Here is a 20579-nt window from a genome sequence, read left to right as displayed (position 1 = left end):
AGAAAGTTTGTAGTATCTACGATAATTTATAAAAATGTTTATTAATAATTATGAAGCGCTTTGGGTTCGATTATAGCACATGGTAATCAATTTTATTAGTACCATTTGTTTTTCTTTTGCAAAAAGTTATTTAATATTGTTTATATTCATTTATAATTTATTCATAGTTGAAATAAATTGTCACACTTTTTCTTTTGTTTTTTATTTCTCAAAGATTTCTTATCAAGGAATGTAAATTGTAAAAAAAAACGAATTGTTTCTTAATTTATTTATTACTGAGATCACAAGACATATAAATTCACGAACAAAACCAAAATTTATAATTAAAATCACAGTTATATACAATTGATTTTCTTTTAAATAATAATAATTTTGTAAATAAATTGTTTATAGATTAGAACGACTTTAAATATGTTTATTTTTTCGTTGAACAAATTATTCCATGTTAAAAACTGAAATTATATAAAAATATTTAAAATTAATTATTTGTAACTTTTATTACGTTTTACGTCACTCAAACTGGTCAAGACGAATACATCACTTATTCCTTTTACATCAAAAAAGAAAATAAATATATTTGAGTAAAAAAAAAAAAAAAAGTCGAGTGAATATTTTGTAAACATGGCTAGTATTGTAGATAAGACAGTTTTTGAAGAGAACATTGCTTAAGACACTTATACATAGTTAGTCAAAATCTTCATCGGAGTCGGTTTTTAGCACGCTGTCTGAGCCTGATCCAGGCTCGCTGTCCACGGTTCTTTCACTGCTGCAGGTATAAAATAAAATATAGAAATAAACATAAACTCAAAATGAGGTTTGTGGCGAAAAAAGATACGAACAACAGGTTAATTTGAATAAAAACTTTGATTTATAGTTAGTAATTACATAAAATAAAAATAACAATAAAATATTGAAAATGAATGATAGTGAAACTGATGAAGTGATTATGAATGCGATGTTTTCATGTCGATGTGTGCGATGTCATCAAAGTATACATTTCAATTTTTATTATTGTATCCAATTATACAAGGCAAACTTGTATACTATCTCTCAGTCCTGTATATAAGACTTTAATTTTTGTTTACTAATAAATAAATATTATATATATGGTCTTATTAACTATGCTTATAACTTCTTTTCATTGTTATAATTGTAGGTAGGACTTCGTGAAAGCCCGTCAGGGTAGGTACCACCGACTCGTCACACATTCTAACGCCAAATATTAAAATATTGCTTTAAAATATTAAAGTATTGTTGTGTTCCGGTTTGTAGAGGGAGTGAGCCAGTGGAACTACAGGCACAAGTGACATAACCTCTTAGTTTCTAAGGTTGTTTGACACCACACTGACGATGTATCGAATAGTTGATATTTTTTACAGCGCCTTATTTAATATTGTTTATATTCATTTATGTCTATGGACATATTCCATCAGGTGATTAATTTGGTCTCCTATATTATAAAAAAAAAGCAATGAGGATTGGTTTCCCGCCACCATGGCTTAGACCCTTACGGTTACTATTTTCTACTTATTATTGTCATGTCAATGTCATTTTTAATTCGTGAGATTATTATGTGTTTTATTTTAAAAGTACAAAATTCAATAGTTCTCACATACATATATAGACTATATGACTACTGGTTCTCATTTTCCATAAATTGTTGTTTTTTCTTCATAAAATTGTTAATAAAGGTAAGGTAATTTTAGTAAGAAAAGTTTAAAAAAAATAATAGTTTCATTACTTCATAAAAGAATTAAATTTTTTTTATTAAAAATAACGTATGTTTGATTTCGAGTTTAGTCATGAGAAACAGTTCCACACATGACGGAAGATAAAAAAAAATATATAAAAAAAAATATCCGACACAAAGAGACATCAGTTAGAGATAGACTCCGGATAAAATAATTACCGATGATAAGGTCTAGGGCAAGCCAGTCTATCATTAGTTATTCTACCGCTAAACATCAAAACTTTGTATTCTGTATTCCGGTTTGAAAGGTGAGCTTAGTTAGAGCATAGTTGTGTAAGGCGTAGTTTTAACTGCTTGCAACGACAGAGTACAATAAGAACGATGAGCACTTACCACTAGGTGGACCATTAGCTCAAAAAATGAAAAAAAAAGTGACTATTTGACCAAAAAAATTAACAATTGACCGCCATCGACTCTTCGCATCCATTGACACTTCGGCCGTTTTTCTAGAACATTTGCCTACAGTTTTCATACTTGTATATCCTATATTGAATTAATTTTTAATAGGATATAACTTGTTCTTACATAAAATGTCAATCATTGGCTGAACATATATAATATAGGCTCGTTATAAATAAATGTGATGAGCTTCTTGTTCATATTACATTGTTGTACCTAATTAATCCGTTATAAGAAAATGTACTGGCGCAGTTGCATTTTATACTTAAGAATTTTTCTGATTAAAACTGATGTATTTTTATCTTATAATTATTTATTTTTCATTGTGAGTATTACTATGGTATTTTTTACTACCTATAAAGCTTTATGTTTTAGAACTTTTCTTTGTAACTTTTAATCATCTAATTATGTATAATGGTATGTTATTTAATCATAGAGTTGCATCGAGTCTTTATTTACAGTAATCTTAAGTAAGCAATTATATATGTTCTATCAGTAGATGTATGATAGCTTATTTAATATTAGTTATAATTATTTAAATGAGTAACAAGTCTTCTTTGACTTGACTATAGCATCCAAAAATAATTAAAAAAATATATTTTTATATATGATGGAAATAGAATATCAACATCAATCTAAACTTACCCGTTAAGATCTTTAGTCAGTTGGATGTCAACATTGGTGGCGTTATCACCGAGACCGTTGAGGGCCTCGCAAAAGTCACTGCCCACACCCTGCAGATGCTGAGTATTCAGATGAAATCCCTGGACACGATAAATTATGCGGTTAACATAAATCGTAGGCGGCGTTAAGAGCAGTCTCGAAGGATGTGTTCAAACGAGATATACGGATATTTTATTTAAATAGAAAAATTATGAGCTAATAGTCAACGTAACTATCTACATTCATTAACATACAATTTTCTAATTTAGGAGAGGTAGGCATGGAAAATATCTGAATGTTTGCATATATAAATTAATTCTTAATCGTATATCGCTTGTTATAAACCGGGTAAGTATCACTGATTTTTTATGTGCTTAATTGTGTTTGTAGTTCTTTTTTTTTAGAGCGGTGAAAGGAATCTTTATGAGAAAACTTGCATACATGTCACATAAAATCCTGCTATATGTGTGACCTAGCATTGGAATAATGTGGTAGAATAAATATGAAGCTTTGTCCTGAAGAAGAGACGAAACCTTTGCTCACCAATGCGACATTTACAACATGTTACTTTAACATAAAATGCCTTTTGTGCTATTTATGTTTACCTGTCGGTTGAGATATTTATTGTGTATGTCTGAAAACTAAGCGAACAAGAAAAATTGCGTCGAATTTTATTTGAAAATCACATGCATCATCATATTAGTTATAGTATTGCATTTATGTACTACAATTTTTTTATTTACTACAAATAAAAAATGATAGCATACAAAAGAGTGATTAAATTTCTTAGTGTCTTTTAATTGAAAATATATTACTCATGTTATCGGTAGATCTAAGAGGCGAATAGACATCCCCAGATGTATGAGTCTACGTGTCAGGTACTTAGCGTCCTTATCATTAATCTTAGATGTGCCATCTTTTGTAATTGGAAAATAAATGCTTTGAATGCAATCCATATTGCAGATAATTAGATCCTCTTATAGTTTGTATTATAATTTAATTAATATACTCCTACGTCTATAGCTATAGTCTTTGGCGCTCCACCGTCGATTACCAGGCTTCAAGTTTTAATAGCTACATACAAAATAATGTCTTGATTTTTGACTGAGCGAGTAACATTGTAAATTTTTAATAACAGATCCACATGTTCGACCTGTCGTCATTATGGATGTTTTCAGAACCCTAGCAGCTACTTAATTCGTGAGCGTGTTATTCAATTACAGTTATGAAAAAGCACGTATTTTTGAAGCTGGAGAAGTCTGGAAAAAATTAAGAGAAACTGATAAATCATGCAAACATAGTGTGGACTCGAGACAAAGTTAGTAATATGTAGTATGTTCGGGTGAATATATAAAGGGAGAATTGTTACGGATATATCATCCTAGTGCTCATATATATATATATACTATAAATCAAAGAAAGCATTAAAAAGAAAATACGCAGCGATACAGCGATACAACGATAGAGTGTAGTAAGAGCTGTTTAATAATGCACCTCAATAATGGTTCGATTACACTGCTTTGACTCAGTAAGCATCAACAAGGGTATATTATTTTGTTTTGTTTTTGTTGTTAGGATAAATATGGAATGTCTAAAAATTTTTGTTAAAAAAAATTTGATTCTAAGTGTATTTAATATACTTACCTTTATATTAAATACCCTTGGAATCTATTTTTTATAGCAACTACTTTATTGTTTTATAAATTATGTATCTACATTACAGGTATTAATTTTAAATAAAAACTTCGAATTCGTTTAAATCATCGATATCTAAATTATTTACCTTAAAGGGGCCTCGATCGAAGCCGCAGAAAGAGGCCTCCATAGTGTAAGATCTGGTAACGCCGAGATGCCTCCACACTGTGACGCGGGCAGTGCTCTCCCGTTCTCGCTCCACGCGAAAAGAACACGAGCCTAACGCGAATGCAGGTGAAATTCGATGCATAAGAGCCGGCAGCATCTAATTAATCAAAATGTATTCTCAATTTTTAATTTAGAATATATATCCGAATCTGTAATTGAGAACTAACATAATATGTTCATAGCGATTATATATCTATAAAATTCTATAAAGGTTGATAGCTTTATAAATGAGTGTAGAGGAATTCGTGTTGACAACTTACGGTTGTTCTAATACCAATTCCGTTTTTGCTTATACCAATGAACTAACGGAATCAAAGGAAGATTGTAAACAGGAAAAAAGTATTAATTAAGTTCCCCGCTCAGACTTAACTGGTGCCAATCTTGTCCCATTTAACTTACAAGGTATTTAACAGGTTCGTCCTGCACGAGCCGGTCGTTGCTGCACCAACTTTCTGCACCGGCGCATCCATAAAAGAACACATTCTTCTTGCGTGAATGCCCGTGGTAGTCGCAGTAAACTAATGGTGGTTTCTTCCAAACTCGTACCAAGTATTCTATCAATCCCTAAGCACCACAAATATTTAAGTTTTTAACAACGACAAAACGAATTCACTTTATTACGGATGAAAATCTGCATTAAATATATAAAATAATTGAATTAAGTGAAATTGTCTAATTTATATTAAATAATAATAAAAATCATTTGAAACATATTAACAGACATACATACATGTGTTAGATACATCATACTTTAAGCTATTTGTATATATTTATGTTTGTATTAACTATAGCGATTACAAGGAGATAAGTTAAACTCAGTGAATATAAAATAAAAGAGAAACCAGTAAGACGATGCCTTTATTTTTTATCTGGATGTTTATTCTCGTAGAAAATTAGTCTCGTAAATAGAATTGTCTTACTTTAATCACTAATGAGCGAAAATTCTTGCTATAATTACCTTGGTATGGTAAATAGAAGGATGCAAAACGGGGCTCGGCTTGCACCAGCGTCGATTTAAATCTTCATTAGTTAAGCCGCAGCGATGGCTGGAACAACACAGACGTTATCCGTATAATATAAATATTACCAGGAAGCCTAGCCCTCTATAACGATAAGTAGCGTGGACATGTTCAGCGAAGTGACGAGTCCGTAGGTCGAGTTGGATATCGCTATTTTAATATCAGACATGTTAGGGATGCAATAAACCTTTCTACATTCTAATCTATTCTGTATTGAGTTACACGATATCATTTATGTTTAAAAAAGTACTTGTGTAAAATATAAAAGTGTATTTTAATTATACACCATACATAAAACACAAATAGATAATGTGTTGTTTTATTATTGAACAAAATATTTCTCTTATGTTATATTCTGACTGTGTATAAAAATATAGTTTTTAAATAAGCTTTAGTATTATTTTTGTCATAAGTGTGCATTTTTAAGGCACTTAATTAAATACAAATAATTAAAGAAATAATACAAAACAAATACCTAATACATAACAAAGATTTTTTTTACTTCTCGTTTTCTGGATGAAATGTGCCTTTTTACTTATCGTTAGTTTTCTTTTCAATAAATATAATGAAGAGTAAATAAATAAACAGAGTACAGTACAGTAAAAAAGGAAAAACCTTTACAGAATACACATAATTTAATAACATGCATGGCATGGTTATAAAATTTATATCCAATGAAAATAATAATTGATTCAACGGTCATATAAGGTTTAGTGATCGACGAAAGCTTTGAGGGCAATTTGAAAGGACAAGCCATTAAGCGAAATGATTGACTGACCACGTAGGAATACAATGCGGCATTGTATGGCATATTTATTTATAGCATTATATAATGAAATAAATAACGAATAAACGACGATGGAGATTATTTTAGGTTTTTAAGATGATGAGATCGTACGCAGTCTCTTACGACACATACAAATCGATAATATCTACTCATGATAGAAAGAACGTAAATAAAATAAGTTCAAGACAATCGAAATAATCCAAATAGAGTGCAAGGCAATAAATAAACCACGAAGATGTACCTGCATGTAAGTCGGCAAGTATTTTGCTTTGCATTTCTGAGCATGGGCATCTAACTTTGAAATAGGAATGTATTTATAATATCAAAGGTAAATTTAAAATTAACTTATTGTTATTGAATTGTACTCAATTCAAATGACACCAAATAAAACGTTAAACGCTATAAGTAGATACGTTTTGTAATTGCTTGAACTATGTACATAACTATTATATGTGATAGTCTTCAATGGTTCTTTACATTTTTATACTAATTAATGTGAATATAATATCATGTGAACTATTGATGTTTCATTACTCGTTATGAAGGACTAACGTCTTCACTTGTGTCATTATTTACAGCTAGATTCAGTGCGTCGGTAATCTACGACAATCCACTATATTCTCTTCCGTTATTATAGAGCAATTCTTGTTGTGTACGTGTTTCTGACTTAATCGCATTTGAAAGGTTAACATGAACACATAGATTAGTTATTTAAAAGTATCGAAATGCTTTTGTTCCTGTCAAAATATAAAAGCAATAAAAGAAAAGAAGAAATTGTAGTACAAAAAAATTGTACAAATTTTCATTGCGCAATTAACCATATTACAGCATGTGCCTTGACTTTGCGCTTTTTCATGATGATGGAGGGTTTGGACTTTGTCCAATTAGGTGTGGTTCAGTGAAGGGACATCATTAACGGGCGGCAATGCGGCGCGGGCGCAGCCCGCAGGTCCTCGACTTTGCGCATGAGGCGCGCGTCCTTCTCTAGTAGTGGCCTTCGCTTGCAAACCGGTTGTACATCTTTTACTCTAATCAGGAAAAAAATAAGCTATGGTCGCATGCGCAAACTAAAGCGTATAAGCGAGAAACTACACCCAGTCCGTAGTGTTTTATGGCAGATCGTTGCGGCACACAGCGCACAGCATGGTTAATGGTTTATCGTTCAATGTTTAAAATTATTTGCTAACATACTTATGTATATGTAACTAAATTATGTATTTCATCTCATCAATTATTTGACTGCTTATAATTGCTGCAGATTTTTCTTTTCAATAACCTTATAATTTTATTTACTTATTTTATTGATTTAAAAAATGTGGTTAAACAAATAAAAATGCTGCTAAGGTAAGTATAAGTATGTTAAACATACAATTGTAGCCCTTTGAGACGTGCAGTGATGACCGAGGCTGGTTCAAGGGTCTGCCTGCCATCTATTTATAGACTGCGCCGCAGCGATGCTATCTGCTCTCAGCCATACCTCGGCCCCGCACGATCCCAACCCGCCCCTATGCACCCTTCGCATAACGTTTGCCCAATAAAAGAGATCAAAGAAAAACTTCTACATTATATTCGTACTGGCCATTTATATAATATTATGTCCATTGTTTCTATCTTCGTATTAATGGCCTCAGGTTGAATATTCTAGAGCTCGAGAGGCTCATTAAATTGAATTGAATGGCAATTAATCTTGACGCTGTGCATTGAAATGAAATCACTAGCAAATAATATAAGAATTATAAGTGAAGATTATTATTATTGGTCATGGTTAAATATGTTGTAGCTCAACGGACGCTTATGCTCATCCGTATGCTCAGCGCGGAGGCTGCTTCCTGCGCACAGTAAGGGAGGGACTGCCCAATCACGGGTAGTAGTCGTTTCACGTCTGTACAGTATTCTTGTCTTTGTCTGGCAACAGAAATGATACTAGATGAGGCTAGACATGAGTATCGATGGGTAGGGATCTTTTTTGAGCATCGACGTATCGTACGTCATCAGGATTCACTAGGCAGCAATGTCAACTCTGTATTCCTAGGCGACACGGACGACCGGACACAGGGCGAGTTATTTACGATAGCCGCGAGACAATCGGCGGTTGCAACGTTTATCCGGTGTCACCGACGTGGTGCCAATAATATGACGTGGCCATTTTCATTAAATACCATCCTTTGGAATTAATAATACACGTGCCTGTTATTTATTTATAGAATAGTTGAATCACGTTAGCTGCTATATGATAGTAAGTAATAACATCGGATGACTAAAGTAATTGTTCTTTATATCATAATTATCATTGCTTATTATAATATCATCGTTTTACAAGTTTATTATCGTTTGCTTTTTAAGATGTGATTCGACATTTACTTTCATTGTTGGCTTATTTTTCTATAACGTCAGCGTGGTTAGATCGAGCTAACGGTGTTGTCTCCACTAATTGATTTTATTTGCCGTCTGTTGCGGAAGCGGAGCAATTCGCCACAGGTCGGTTCAATGACACGACACTTCTCGAACAACTGTCCCTACACCACTGGAATGCAGTTTCTTTATATAACTTATCACATCGCCGTAAAAACTGTTTCATACTTTGTTTTACATTTCAGAAACACAGGGGAATCTGAGACAAATAGTTTTTTTTTTAAATTAACTCTTATAAATATAACAGATTTTATATTATACACATATTGTGTACCGTGAATCTTCGCTTAGCTTCTTACATGCTTCTGTTTAATTTTTTATCTTCTTAAGTGAATTTAAAAACTACTAAGTTCCTAGTCGCGAATTACACAGAAGTAAAAATAGAGCACTGGAATGCTTTATTTAGTGATGAATTTTCAAAACGTACATGTAATAATGGCGTAGTGAGTCATAATACTGAAGGTCTCAAGGATGAACAGATAATAGGCGGTTGGTGGGTGCAAGAGGGCAGGGCGCAGAACATTATTTATATAACCGCTTTAACCAGACGACCTTGTTACAACTTTTTAATCTCCCTTTTCACTGCCATGCGATACAAAGTTCTAATAACTTAACATAATCCTTCTTATAAGAGATTTCGCTGACAATTGACTTTTGCGCAAAATCTGAATTGAAGCTGAAGTTATTTGTCGATGGCTATGACTTGCGAATGAATGTCGTTGACTCCTCCGTGCTCTTACAATGATGCAATGTAAGAGGCGTCGTGTAGAAGTATTCGCACGACAAAACATTCCTTGAATTGTCTTAGTAGATGATTTGGACACGGTTTGGAATTATTAAATTATCTTTCGAATAGAAGATTTATTTTTAAAGATTAATTTAAATGTTAGGAATAAAGTATGCTCATGGACTTAATGTTATTTTTATTGTTATATATAGCACAAGTTAAGTGTTGCGAGTGGTCCAGCGTTCATGGTGGCGGCGACGGGCAACTGTGGGTCGTATAGTCGCTTCTATTATAAAGGGCTTGCACTCTCTGCCATCGTAATTCATTATCCGACTCTGTGCGCCTCTTATTATTTATGGCCGCTTAGGTTTTGTCCTGGGTTATTCTCAACGTTGCAGCACTCACTTAATGGATGTACGAGAAAGGAATAATAAGGACATTTGAATAGAGGCAGAGTATCTTAGGTCAAGGTTTTCTTTAATACTTCGTTTCTTTCAAAAGTCTTCTTCGAATGACTTTTTGTGATTTATTACATGACAGGCTATTTTCTAAGCTCATAAAATATTTTATTTGTCGTTGGCTGTAGGTATTTATCGCATTTGATTGCTGGCGACTAAACAAAACATGTTCACATTTCGAAATAAAATAAATGTAAACAAAACAAATGACAGGTGAAGTAGGGTTAGCACGCAATCAATATCATTATAAAAATTTATTTTGCTTAAAATATTTATTTTTATTTTTAACGAACTGTTTTTTTTGTTAACGAATTTACGTTACGTGGGTCAAATAATTTTGCATACCACCTAGAAGTTTTGACTCCTCATATTGATATGTCATATTTTGAGATTTGTATGTATATATTTTGACTAGTCGAATGTTCAAAATAATAGCCAAAAGAAATGGTATTTGTTGAATTTCTTAGTCGGTAATAAGTTTACAGTATAAGTAAAACATATTTTTTTGACTGATTAATTAGCAAGATTAAACAATTTAGAATATTATTAATAAAATAATACTTATATAATATATAACAGATAATATTGAACCAAACTAATTAAATAAATAAAAAGTAACGCATTTACATAGATTATTTTCGAAGCATCTTTACTTCCAATTCAATATTAATTGTATTTATGAAATCCCCCAGAACATTTTGTGTAAGGCTCATATTAAAAAAAAACAAGTTTCCTTTTGTTTGCTGAAAAAGAGTAACTACTGAGATTATTGCCGGCTCTTCTCAGTATAATCTACATTCTAAGCCCGTGGTATCTTGTAAAATGAAAATTCAAAAGTGCTTGTAATCTTTACAGTCTGGCCAACGAAACTGACGAATTTAGCTTTAAATGATCTTCTGAGTTAGAGATCCATTAATTAATTATTTTGTAGAAATCATCAAACTGTGTAGATCTGTTTTGATATGCCATATGATACAATTTATACGAAAGAAAGACTAGAAAATCGCTTTAAAATCAACCGTATGGATTTATCTCTTTTACGTCTTTTCTATCTTACTTGAAATAGTCAGTGGACTAAATGTCGTTAGTAATAATAAATCCTTTTACTATTTTTCACAAAGAGCATGAAAATACGGAAATTATAATATTAAAAGATATTTTCTTGTGCATTGAATATAATATTGTATTGAAAAACAAAAATATATCGCATATTTTTAGTGTTTCTATAGAATATTTAATTTTACGGCTTAAGATTACTGTTTACGACAGTTTACATTGGGGAGAAATCAAGTTCTAAGTTTTCTTAAGTTCGTATAAGCAAAAAAGGTCAATAAAATATATTTTACACAATTGTATTCGTGTTTTTAATTCAGAAAAAAAAATCTTCCATTTTTTAATCAAAAATAGAGAAGAACACATAAACCTGACGATGGTAAGGGTAGAATTGTAAAATTATTTTTAATCTAAAGCAAATATTACATAAATAATTTGATACTATGTTAAGTTTATTTAATAAGTGCCGTCCAATCATAACGACCCATCTAGCTTTTAATAACTGGGTACGCGGTAGGATTTATAATTACATGTTATGTCGTTAAACCCGTACTACTAATTAGTCTCATTTCCGGGATTAATTTATTCGATAACCTATTACATTTTGTACATATTTATGAAATGAATATTAATACAAATTTGCATCACCGGTCGGTAGCAGCTTATATTTAAATTATCTTGTAAAATGACGACATTAAACTGTTAAAAAAAAATATATTATTAATTACTTAAGTAACAAATCTTCTCAAAAGATGAAAAGGCCTTAGCCCAGCAGTAGGACATTTAATTTTTTTTGTTTCATTATGTATGTACACATACGTTTTCAAGAAAATTTAATCAATTAATTTAATAAGATATTTTAAATTATTTACTTGATTTAGCGTTCGAGAAAAAATGTATGTTTATTTATAATTCAGTCTTTATAATGAGATAATGTATTATTTGCAGTAATAATAATAAATGTTTTTAATAATATTTTTACGAATAATAAATACGTAACAGTACTAAATAATTTTATGTGTACGCAATAATTGTATAATTTGCATGTTATTTTCTAATGCAATATATAATAAGGTGCGTCATTTTTCACGCTTAATTTACTGAATCGATCACCGTATCAGAAATAACCAATAAAGAGGGATGCTTTTTACACGGTTTGAAATAATACCTACATTATGATTAATGCCACTCGCGCGTACCATATCCGTGCAACCGATAGTTAAAGATATATATATACATACTTCCAAAAATATCTGTATCCAGCGTCGGGCATTTTTTATGAATGCATCTCAAAATTTGCTATAAAATTAAGGTGTCAGTCAGAAGAACCCGCTCCTTTTGTTCTTTATTTTCATTGAAAAGAAGAGAACGAGCGTTAAGATGAAGCCATACCAAAATGTTTATGCATGAATACAATATTGTCGAAATACACATTAAACGACATTTTTTCTTTCCTCTATTTATTAAAAAATATTTATTGATTCAAAGTACTCATATTAATTCACAAGAAAATTTTAGCCAAAAGTCCATATTTAACAGATTATTAAAATAAATTATGTTTACGAATACACACCTTGATCTCTAAACTTATAATCGTATAAAACTGACACAAGAATGTAAATCAAAATTTCTAAGAAGGTCCCGACTCGGTTTTTAATAGCTGGGCGTTGATGGCCCTATCCTTGGAATATTAGTCAAGGTGAATTGTCGCCGAAGTATGTATTTTAACGGTCACGCACGATTCTACACGCTTCACTACTTGATATGGTCTTCACTCCTTTATATATAATAGCTAGTATGCACTAAAAATAAAATATATTTAATCTAAATTTATCCTGTGTAATAAGTACTGCCATCGCGTGAATGTCCCCCCGTCATTTACTCATGTTCAATTTAAGCATGAGCGGTGTTGGTAATTTCGCTCGATATCGTGACTTAAGAACAGTTATAGGTATATCTATTTATATAATCTCATCTTAGGGATCCGCGAAACAAATATTTATTAAAAGACATGCTTAAGTTTGGAATATGATGATAATTAATTTACTTAAGATAGTTTTGAACGGGTCAATAAGTTCTTGTTTAACTCAATCTTAAATTATTATAAAATATAATTTCTGTACCGATGAAAGAAAAACTTCTACTTCGATTGATAGACCTTAGACCATATCAAAAATATGAATAAATTCGTGTTTTTAAGATTTGTTTACAAAAGGAATGATTTATTTTTTATGTGACGTGAAGTTTATTATTTTCAAAGTAATTGAAAAACAAAAAAGCGGTCTTCTGTTTTACGTAATAGTAATTTTTTTTTAATATGAGTAAAGACCGTTCAGGATTCCGTAAAGCCGTGATTTCTCCAAAATAATTATCCAAAAGTGCACGGTCCGCCTGCAAATTAATCATAGATCGCTGAGATGTTGTAGTTGGCAAAATCATTATATTGTATTCTATAATTATTTGTACATGTGAACAATGCAACGTGCAGTTTAATTTGCTCATTATGCATAAAAAGAGAAGTTGATTACAGATCTTGCTAGACCGTTTGAGTAGAGTAGAGTTTTCGAGAAGATACGACTAACATTATTTTCAAAAATCAAAATTAATATATGTATACAGTACTTTTGAATTTGCAAGATTAAATTAATTTATTTAGACTCTAGCGAGAGTAACCGGCTAGAAACTCATTAATTACTCTTTTCCGACAATGAAGTTCCATAGGTAATTAAATATCTATATATTGCAGATTATTAAGCAGACTAGATTAACTTTTGTCAAAACTTGATAATTCCTCACAGTTTGGTATCAAAGTAAAAATAATAATTAATCAATCATATTTAAATTACGACAACTTAAAGTTGAAGATAATAATTAAAGATGAACGTGCATATGAAATGTTATCTTTTTTTCATAATATTATGTAAAACATCGTTTACATTGCAAATTAAAATATTCACAGGTTTTGTCGGGGGCAATAAACTAGTTAAAAGACGTCGTAGGCTTTGGTGCAGAACTAAGCGAAGGCAATCCCGAGAGAAGCCGGAAACGAGAGGAAAGCAAGCAACAATGGTAATCATTTGTGCAAGTGTGTAATACGGTGGGAGGTGTAAAATTATACAATGTGAAAAAAGGAGTTTCCCATAGCTCATTTTTCTTTACACCTTCAATTAGATTGTATATAATTGATATATTTTTAATAAAAATACAAATCGAACTAAGTGAATTTTTTTTTTTTTTTATAGAATAAGAAGGTGGACGAACATATGGGCCACCTGATGGTAAGTGGTCACCAAACCCCCTTAGACATTGGCATTGTAAGAAATGTCAACCATCGCTTATAGCCAATGCGCCACCAACCTTGGGAACTAAGATTTTATGTCCCTCGTGCCTGTAATTACACTGGCACACTCACCCTTCAAACCGGAACACAACAATATCAAGTATTGCTGTTTTGCGGTAGAATATCTGATTAGTGGGTGGTACTTACCCAGACGAGCTTGCACAAAGCCCTACCACCACCACCAGTAAAATAATACATATAAAGAATACATGTACATAAAATATTCTAAATTATTTATGGTGAATGAAATGCAATAAACGCGCTCACAGGATCGCAATCGCTACGTTCGAAAACACCTGAAGCGAGTTTGAGTCAATATTGATCGAGTAAATATGGATAACGCAGAACTGGAGAATAGATGCTAAGCATTGAACTACAAAAAAAAACTTATTATAAACATAAAAAGATTTTTGTTTGAATAAATATTTGGTATTAAGGCGAGTTCGGTCTTAAATTTATACAACGTAGGGATTGTTTTGATGTTCATTGTGTTCGTGAGAAAGCATCGATTGGCGGCGCAGATGGGCTATTCAGATTGAATTTACGATATTTCAAAATCACGTTCATAACCTTGAACCCACGACAAGCAAAATTCACACTTTGTTTTATTATTTCAAGTTTATTTGTGGTGTATACGTAGATAGGATTATTTAAGATAAGCTTTTGTCGATTGTGTAAGCATGTAAGCGACTTTTAATGTGTTAAGGTTTTTTTATAGTAATATGTAAACCAAACATTTATACTGACTGATTAGAATTATCAACTCACAGTTTAAACTGTAATATATATATGCTGTACTAAAAAAGATTTTTGTAAGTTTTTTGTTTTGAGAATTGCGTTATTCCTTCTTAATATTAAAATAATATTATAATAAGAAAGTAAATTTGGGATTGGATTGGAATGTATTCAATGTATAAGCCGCGACAATAACTTTTAGTTTTATTTAGTGTTTTAATACCGTAATTTAAACACAATTAATTGTCTATACTCGGCGTAATTATAGAAGCATCTTTTTTGTTACACTCGTATTTTATAAATATTGCATGCAAGCATTTGTTGTTTGTCATTCAAAACAGAGATTCTAAAAGTACTGTAAACAACGCCAATGACCTCTCTTAATTATTACCTCGCGAAACAACGTAATGATGCAACTTCATGACGTTAAGACAGGTCTTTATCCGTTGAATTATAATGTTATAACGGAAAAAGTGAGATAAGGTGAGTTAACGTGAATTTTACATTAAGCGAGATAAAATAAACGTACACATAAACTTATAGTATAGAAAATACTAATTTTGCTAAGTATGTTTAAAATAAGGGGCTGTCGAAATAGGTTTCGATGAAAATTATAGGGTATCGAAGTGGTCCCTACGTAGCGCACACCACCGCTCAGTTCTGACACCTCTCCCAGACGGACCATGCAAGCCTTCGCCAATTATAACGGGAAACTATCCTACCTCGATCACTATAGCGGCTCCATGAAGTAATTGCTTAAACACATAATCACCTATGTCACGACAGCGCGAGACGAATCAATATCACAGTGTCTTATCCGCGAAGATCAAACCTAATAACGGCCGTGCGCTGCCTCAGAAGTATAGAATTATGATAAATATATTTGCTAACCCATAAGAAAGGGAATGCGATAACATCTAGTTTGAAATTAATGAATGAACCTAATAAAAATTCCGCAGCAATGCACGCATGCAATCGGTATCTCAAATCTTGTTTGAGATTCTGCATCCTGAGCGTTGAAATTGTTTTGTAGAGCGCACAATAAAATTATTTTTATGTTCAGTTATATAAACGTATTATGTATGTCTATATGAAATTGTATATTTTTATAATGAAACACATTAATTTCTTAACCTAAATCGTACAAGATGGATCAATTGTATAGACTGATAATATAAAAACCAAATAGAAAATTAAAATTAGCGACCAAAGAGAAATTCTCTTGGATAACTATTATAACTGATGTGGACCTACCGACGACTCGATCGGTGATTATATATATTATATATAATATATATATATATAATATATATATATATATATATATATATATATATATATATAATAATATGTGTATATATAATATGTGTATATATATATTTTTTGTAAATGATGTATGATGATGTGTATATATATATTTTTTGTAAAATTAAGTACGTATACAACCTTCATGCTATTTTATAATAATGTGTAAAGATTATATTAAAAAGTATTACCTATCCCTATTAAGTAATAATAATGACAAACGTAATGGAGATAAGTAAAACAATATAATTGTTACAGAGCTCGCGCGAACCGGTCTGGCGTGATTCTTCGGAATGAGTTGGCGGACAAAAACCACATAATCCTGGCACCGGTAACGATCGGAATAATTCAAAACTTGCTGAGAAAGCCGTCTTATTTAGGAATGCAATTAAAACATTCAATATTGAAAGTTTCTGCATATAACTTATTTATTCTTAAATTAGAGGCCTTACTGTCTTGTAAATGTTGTTTGTTAACACGGATTTCCCTCTTTCTTTCATCATAGATTTGATATTCAAAAGAAGAATTGTTTAACTAATCACCCACCTTATAACATCATTGATAATCTTATAGGTAATTTATAGCCTTATTATATTATATCTTTATTTTAATGTCACATTTTGATGTAAATAAAATTTAAAAAATATATAAGCTAAAGTTTCAGCATATTGTGTATCTAGGCTAATCATATCTTCGAATTCGACGATCTAAATTTCAAAACAGTAAATATATTTATTATTATTGTAATTTAAAAAGTTTCAATAGTGAAACAGACAAGAGTATAAAAATAGATTTTAATGGTGGATTATTTTGCAATTCCAATTTAGAGTCAAAAGTTTTTTCAATGCGAGACGAGACGATAATAATTCGTTTGTGTGTTCCAAGTAAGAAAATACATCAACGAGATATTTTTTTAAATTATTATTAATGTCTGTGAAATTACTTTATTATCGATAGAATATGAGAATAACGATAGTAAGCTGTGTCTGTATTTTATGTTTTACTTTAATATTGTTTCGGACGTACGTGGGGTCTTCTTGTAGCCTCTATTCAAACGTCGGAGTCAAGTACTCGTTCAATTAAACGCTGTCCGAACCTCAGTAACATCTCACGAAAAAAAACACGTTCGAATCTCGCTTCTTTTGTTCCCTTTGTAGCTATTAAAGCAATATCAACTTTTTTTTTCTTAAAATAAAACTGTGAATTTTATTTTATCGAGTTGCATCGCATCGCGCGCCAACGTAACTCATCCGATGTAAAACAATACGATAGGCATCGGTTGAATGCGATTAAAAAGAGATTTAAAAACGTTCCTGGAGGCATTGAGGCAATTTAACTTTCTTCTAGTTAATTTTAAGTGCAGTGTCTTGTTGTGAATGGTTCAATAGTATCGAATATACATTGTGCCTTCAGATAGTGTTCAGATACCCTCTTATCGGGTATAATATGTCGAATATACCTAATAGGCTTTATAAAGTTATCTCCTATATTGATGCAATGCGAATAAATATTTTTTCCGAAATAATGCATTTAACAGCTACGTTGATCTAGTGGCTAGCTAATAGGTAAATATTATGGTTAGCTAATATATTAGGTCGGGGGTGATCAGAAAGTTATTGCCATGGAATTCTATTTAGCAGTCCAGATTTGGAGGTGGTTATACTCTCGTGCTTTGGAAAGCACGTAAAGTCGGTATTGAGAGTGCACTTTTATTTGAGCTTATAGCTTATGTTCTATAGAATGCCTTGCGTATTTGGCTAGTCATGGAAGAATGGTACTTCCTAAAGTAACCTAGACCCCATCATCATTAATAAATAAATTTATTTAAAAAAATTAATTACAAAATAATATGGTAACAAACGTCATAATCTTATATTTAGAGTATTTATACAGTGTAAGGTGCTCTGACCACGGTCCGGTGGCCGTGCGACGAATAAACAGAGTGCCACCAATTATCGTGGCTCTCAAAGGCACATACTTAGAGTGATGCAGCGGCGGCGCCTTTCAAGTCCACCGCGCAGTTTCCATGCTTTTATTTCTGGATAAATCTAATGTTGAACTGGCCACTTATTTTCTTCATAGCGTAAAACTACAATGATTTTAGTGATGGATTATTATATTTATATATTTTAAAATCACTGTTGTTTTTAGTTTAGGTATTCTTTAACATAATCATTAATTATTATTAAAAATTTTAAGAAAATATATATATAATCCATTTTTTTTATTAATAATACTAATACTAATAGTTATCATTAGCTACCCACGAAAAAAAATAGAAAGTCCGTTGACAAACTCGGAAGAAAAGGTACTGAACTGTTTACCTTTATCTATTTATATATAGAGGCTAGGGTAAAACCTACTCTATCTTATCTATTACTGGTGGTAGGGCTTCATGAAGGCCCGCCTGGTGAGGTACCACCCATTCATCACTTATTCTACCGCCAAAGATTTGTATTACATTTGCATTACTTTGTATTACATTGTTCTGGTTTGAAGATTGAGTGAGCCAGAGTAATTACAGGTACGATAAACGCCTTTAATCCCATGCTTGGCAGAAAAATTACAGATTGGTAATGATTTATATTTCTTACAGTGCCAATATCTGGTCAGGGTTCACCACTTATTACAATTAGGTGACCTATTTGTTTTTCGGCTGTAACGCATGTGTTATAAATATTTTAATTTACTTTTGGGAAGAAGTAAGAAATTTAAGAATACTCTAAATAAAATTTAATTTCTTTTTTACATTTTTGTAAGCAAATAAAAGAAAAAAACGTTATTTGGGAATAATTTAAACGTCGAATGTTGAATTAAATTAGTAAGATCTACTACTACTACTAAAACGCTTTATACGCAACATAAAACTTTACGCGACAACGACGATTGTGACATAATAAAAAATATTTATATAAAAATCATACTCTATTGGCGACGTTCAGAGCAATCGTTATAAATACTTTATCAAAAAAAGAAAGTTACTTGTAAGTCAAAATGTTTTAATTACGTTAGATTATTATTTTAACGAACACTAGACGAGAACTGCAACAACACAATCTTGTACAAAATATATATAATATCTTGTACAAAATGTAATAAAGGTCCCTTTTACAAAATGATCACAAGTTGCCTACTGCGGTAGGCATAAATAAAAGGTAACAGATATTACATAAATAATTAACTATATAAAATATAACAAATAAACACTTAGTCTGCTTTGTATCCTGTTTAGTTTTTGGTGAGATTGCTCATAGTTCAACCAAGCCTATCGTCTATGCGGAACGTTGATTAAATTTAATACGTACATGTTGATGAAATACTTCATATTTTAATTAGGGTTCTGTACATCTAATAAAAGGAAAAAAGCTTTGAAAGATCAATTTCATCTCAACACAGATTTTACTGCGAATCTGATGGATGGTCGAATCGTATCGCCGTATGTGAATTGTAAGTATCGTTTTTTTTAAATTAGAATTTTTTTGAATGAATCGATCCTGCAGAAATTCCAAATTTAACCTTGGACATCAAATTATTGGGCTAAATTTCCTCAAAATATTTGCCGTGGTTAGTCTTAGGTATCTAATCTGACTACGACTGCTAACATATATTAAACAAGCCTCCGTTAAAATAAATTAAACGCAAATTTTACATTTTTCTAATTTCGTAAATCGATTAAAAAGTCGATAGTCAATTTAAGAATTTTTATAAAGTAGTAATAAGTAATAAGATGAATTATTAATATACATGCATCTTAAATAAAGTCGTAAATTTGAATATAAATCACTAAAGCATGAAACTCGTAAGGTGTGAGATCACCGCCATCGCGATATTTTACCTTTTTTTGATCACGGCTGACGGTCTCTTATAGCTGATAGCAGCACGCATACTAACCGAGCGTTCGTAAAAAAATTTTGCTGGTTTTAGTTTTTAGAATCAAATATTTTGTATTTCTATGTTTCAAGTTTCTATTAGTTTATATTTAAAAATTGTATATACAGTAAAGTAACTGTTTGTAGATTCCCACCTTAGTCCGGCTAAGGTCTCTTTTCCTTTCGAAAAGAAGGTTAT

General features: G+C 31.3%; 1 protein-coding gene across 3 annotated transcripts in view; it reads right to left on the bottom strand.

Annotated features, from left to right (window-relative positions):
• Window positions 1-356: 356 nt before the first annotated feature.
• The window catches only part of LOC126768863 (cytosolic carboxypeptidase 1-like), a 54063-nt gene continuing 33840 nt past the window's right edge, over window positions 357-20579 (bottom strand). For all 3 annotated transcript variants that reach the window (XM_050487638.1, XM_050488436.1, XM_050489232.1), the window contains 5 exons: window positions 5634-5721; window positions 5075-5239; window positions 4596-4772; window positions 2795-2913; window positions 357-766 (listed from right to left, as the gene is read on the bottom strand). In XM_050487638.1, the coding sequence (XP_050343595.1) occupies window positions 685-766; window positions 2795-2913; window positions 4596-4772; window positions 5075-5239; window positions 5634-5721 (631 nt within the window). In that variant the 3' untranslated portion in view covers window positions 357-684. The remainder of the gene's footprint in view (window positions 767-2794; window positions 2914-4595; window positions 4773-5074; window positions 5240-5633; window positions 5722-20579) is intronic.

This window comes from Nymphalis io, chromosome 1 (assembly GCF_905147045.1).
Source record: "Nymphalis io chromosome 1, ilAglIoxx1.1, whole genome shotgun sequence".
NCBI lineage: Eukaryota > Metazoa > Arthropoda > Insecta > Lepidoptera > Nymphalidae > Nymphalis > Nymphalis io.
The sequence above is the reverse complement of the archived record's forward strand: the minus strand, read 5'-3'. Positions and strand labels throughout refer to the sequence as shown.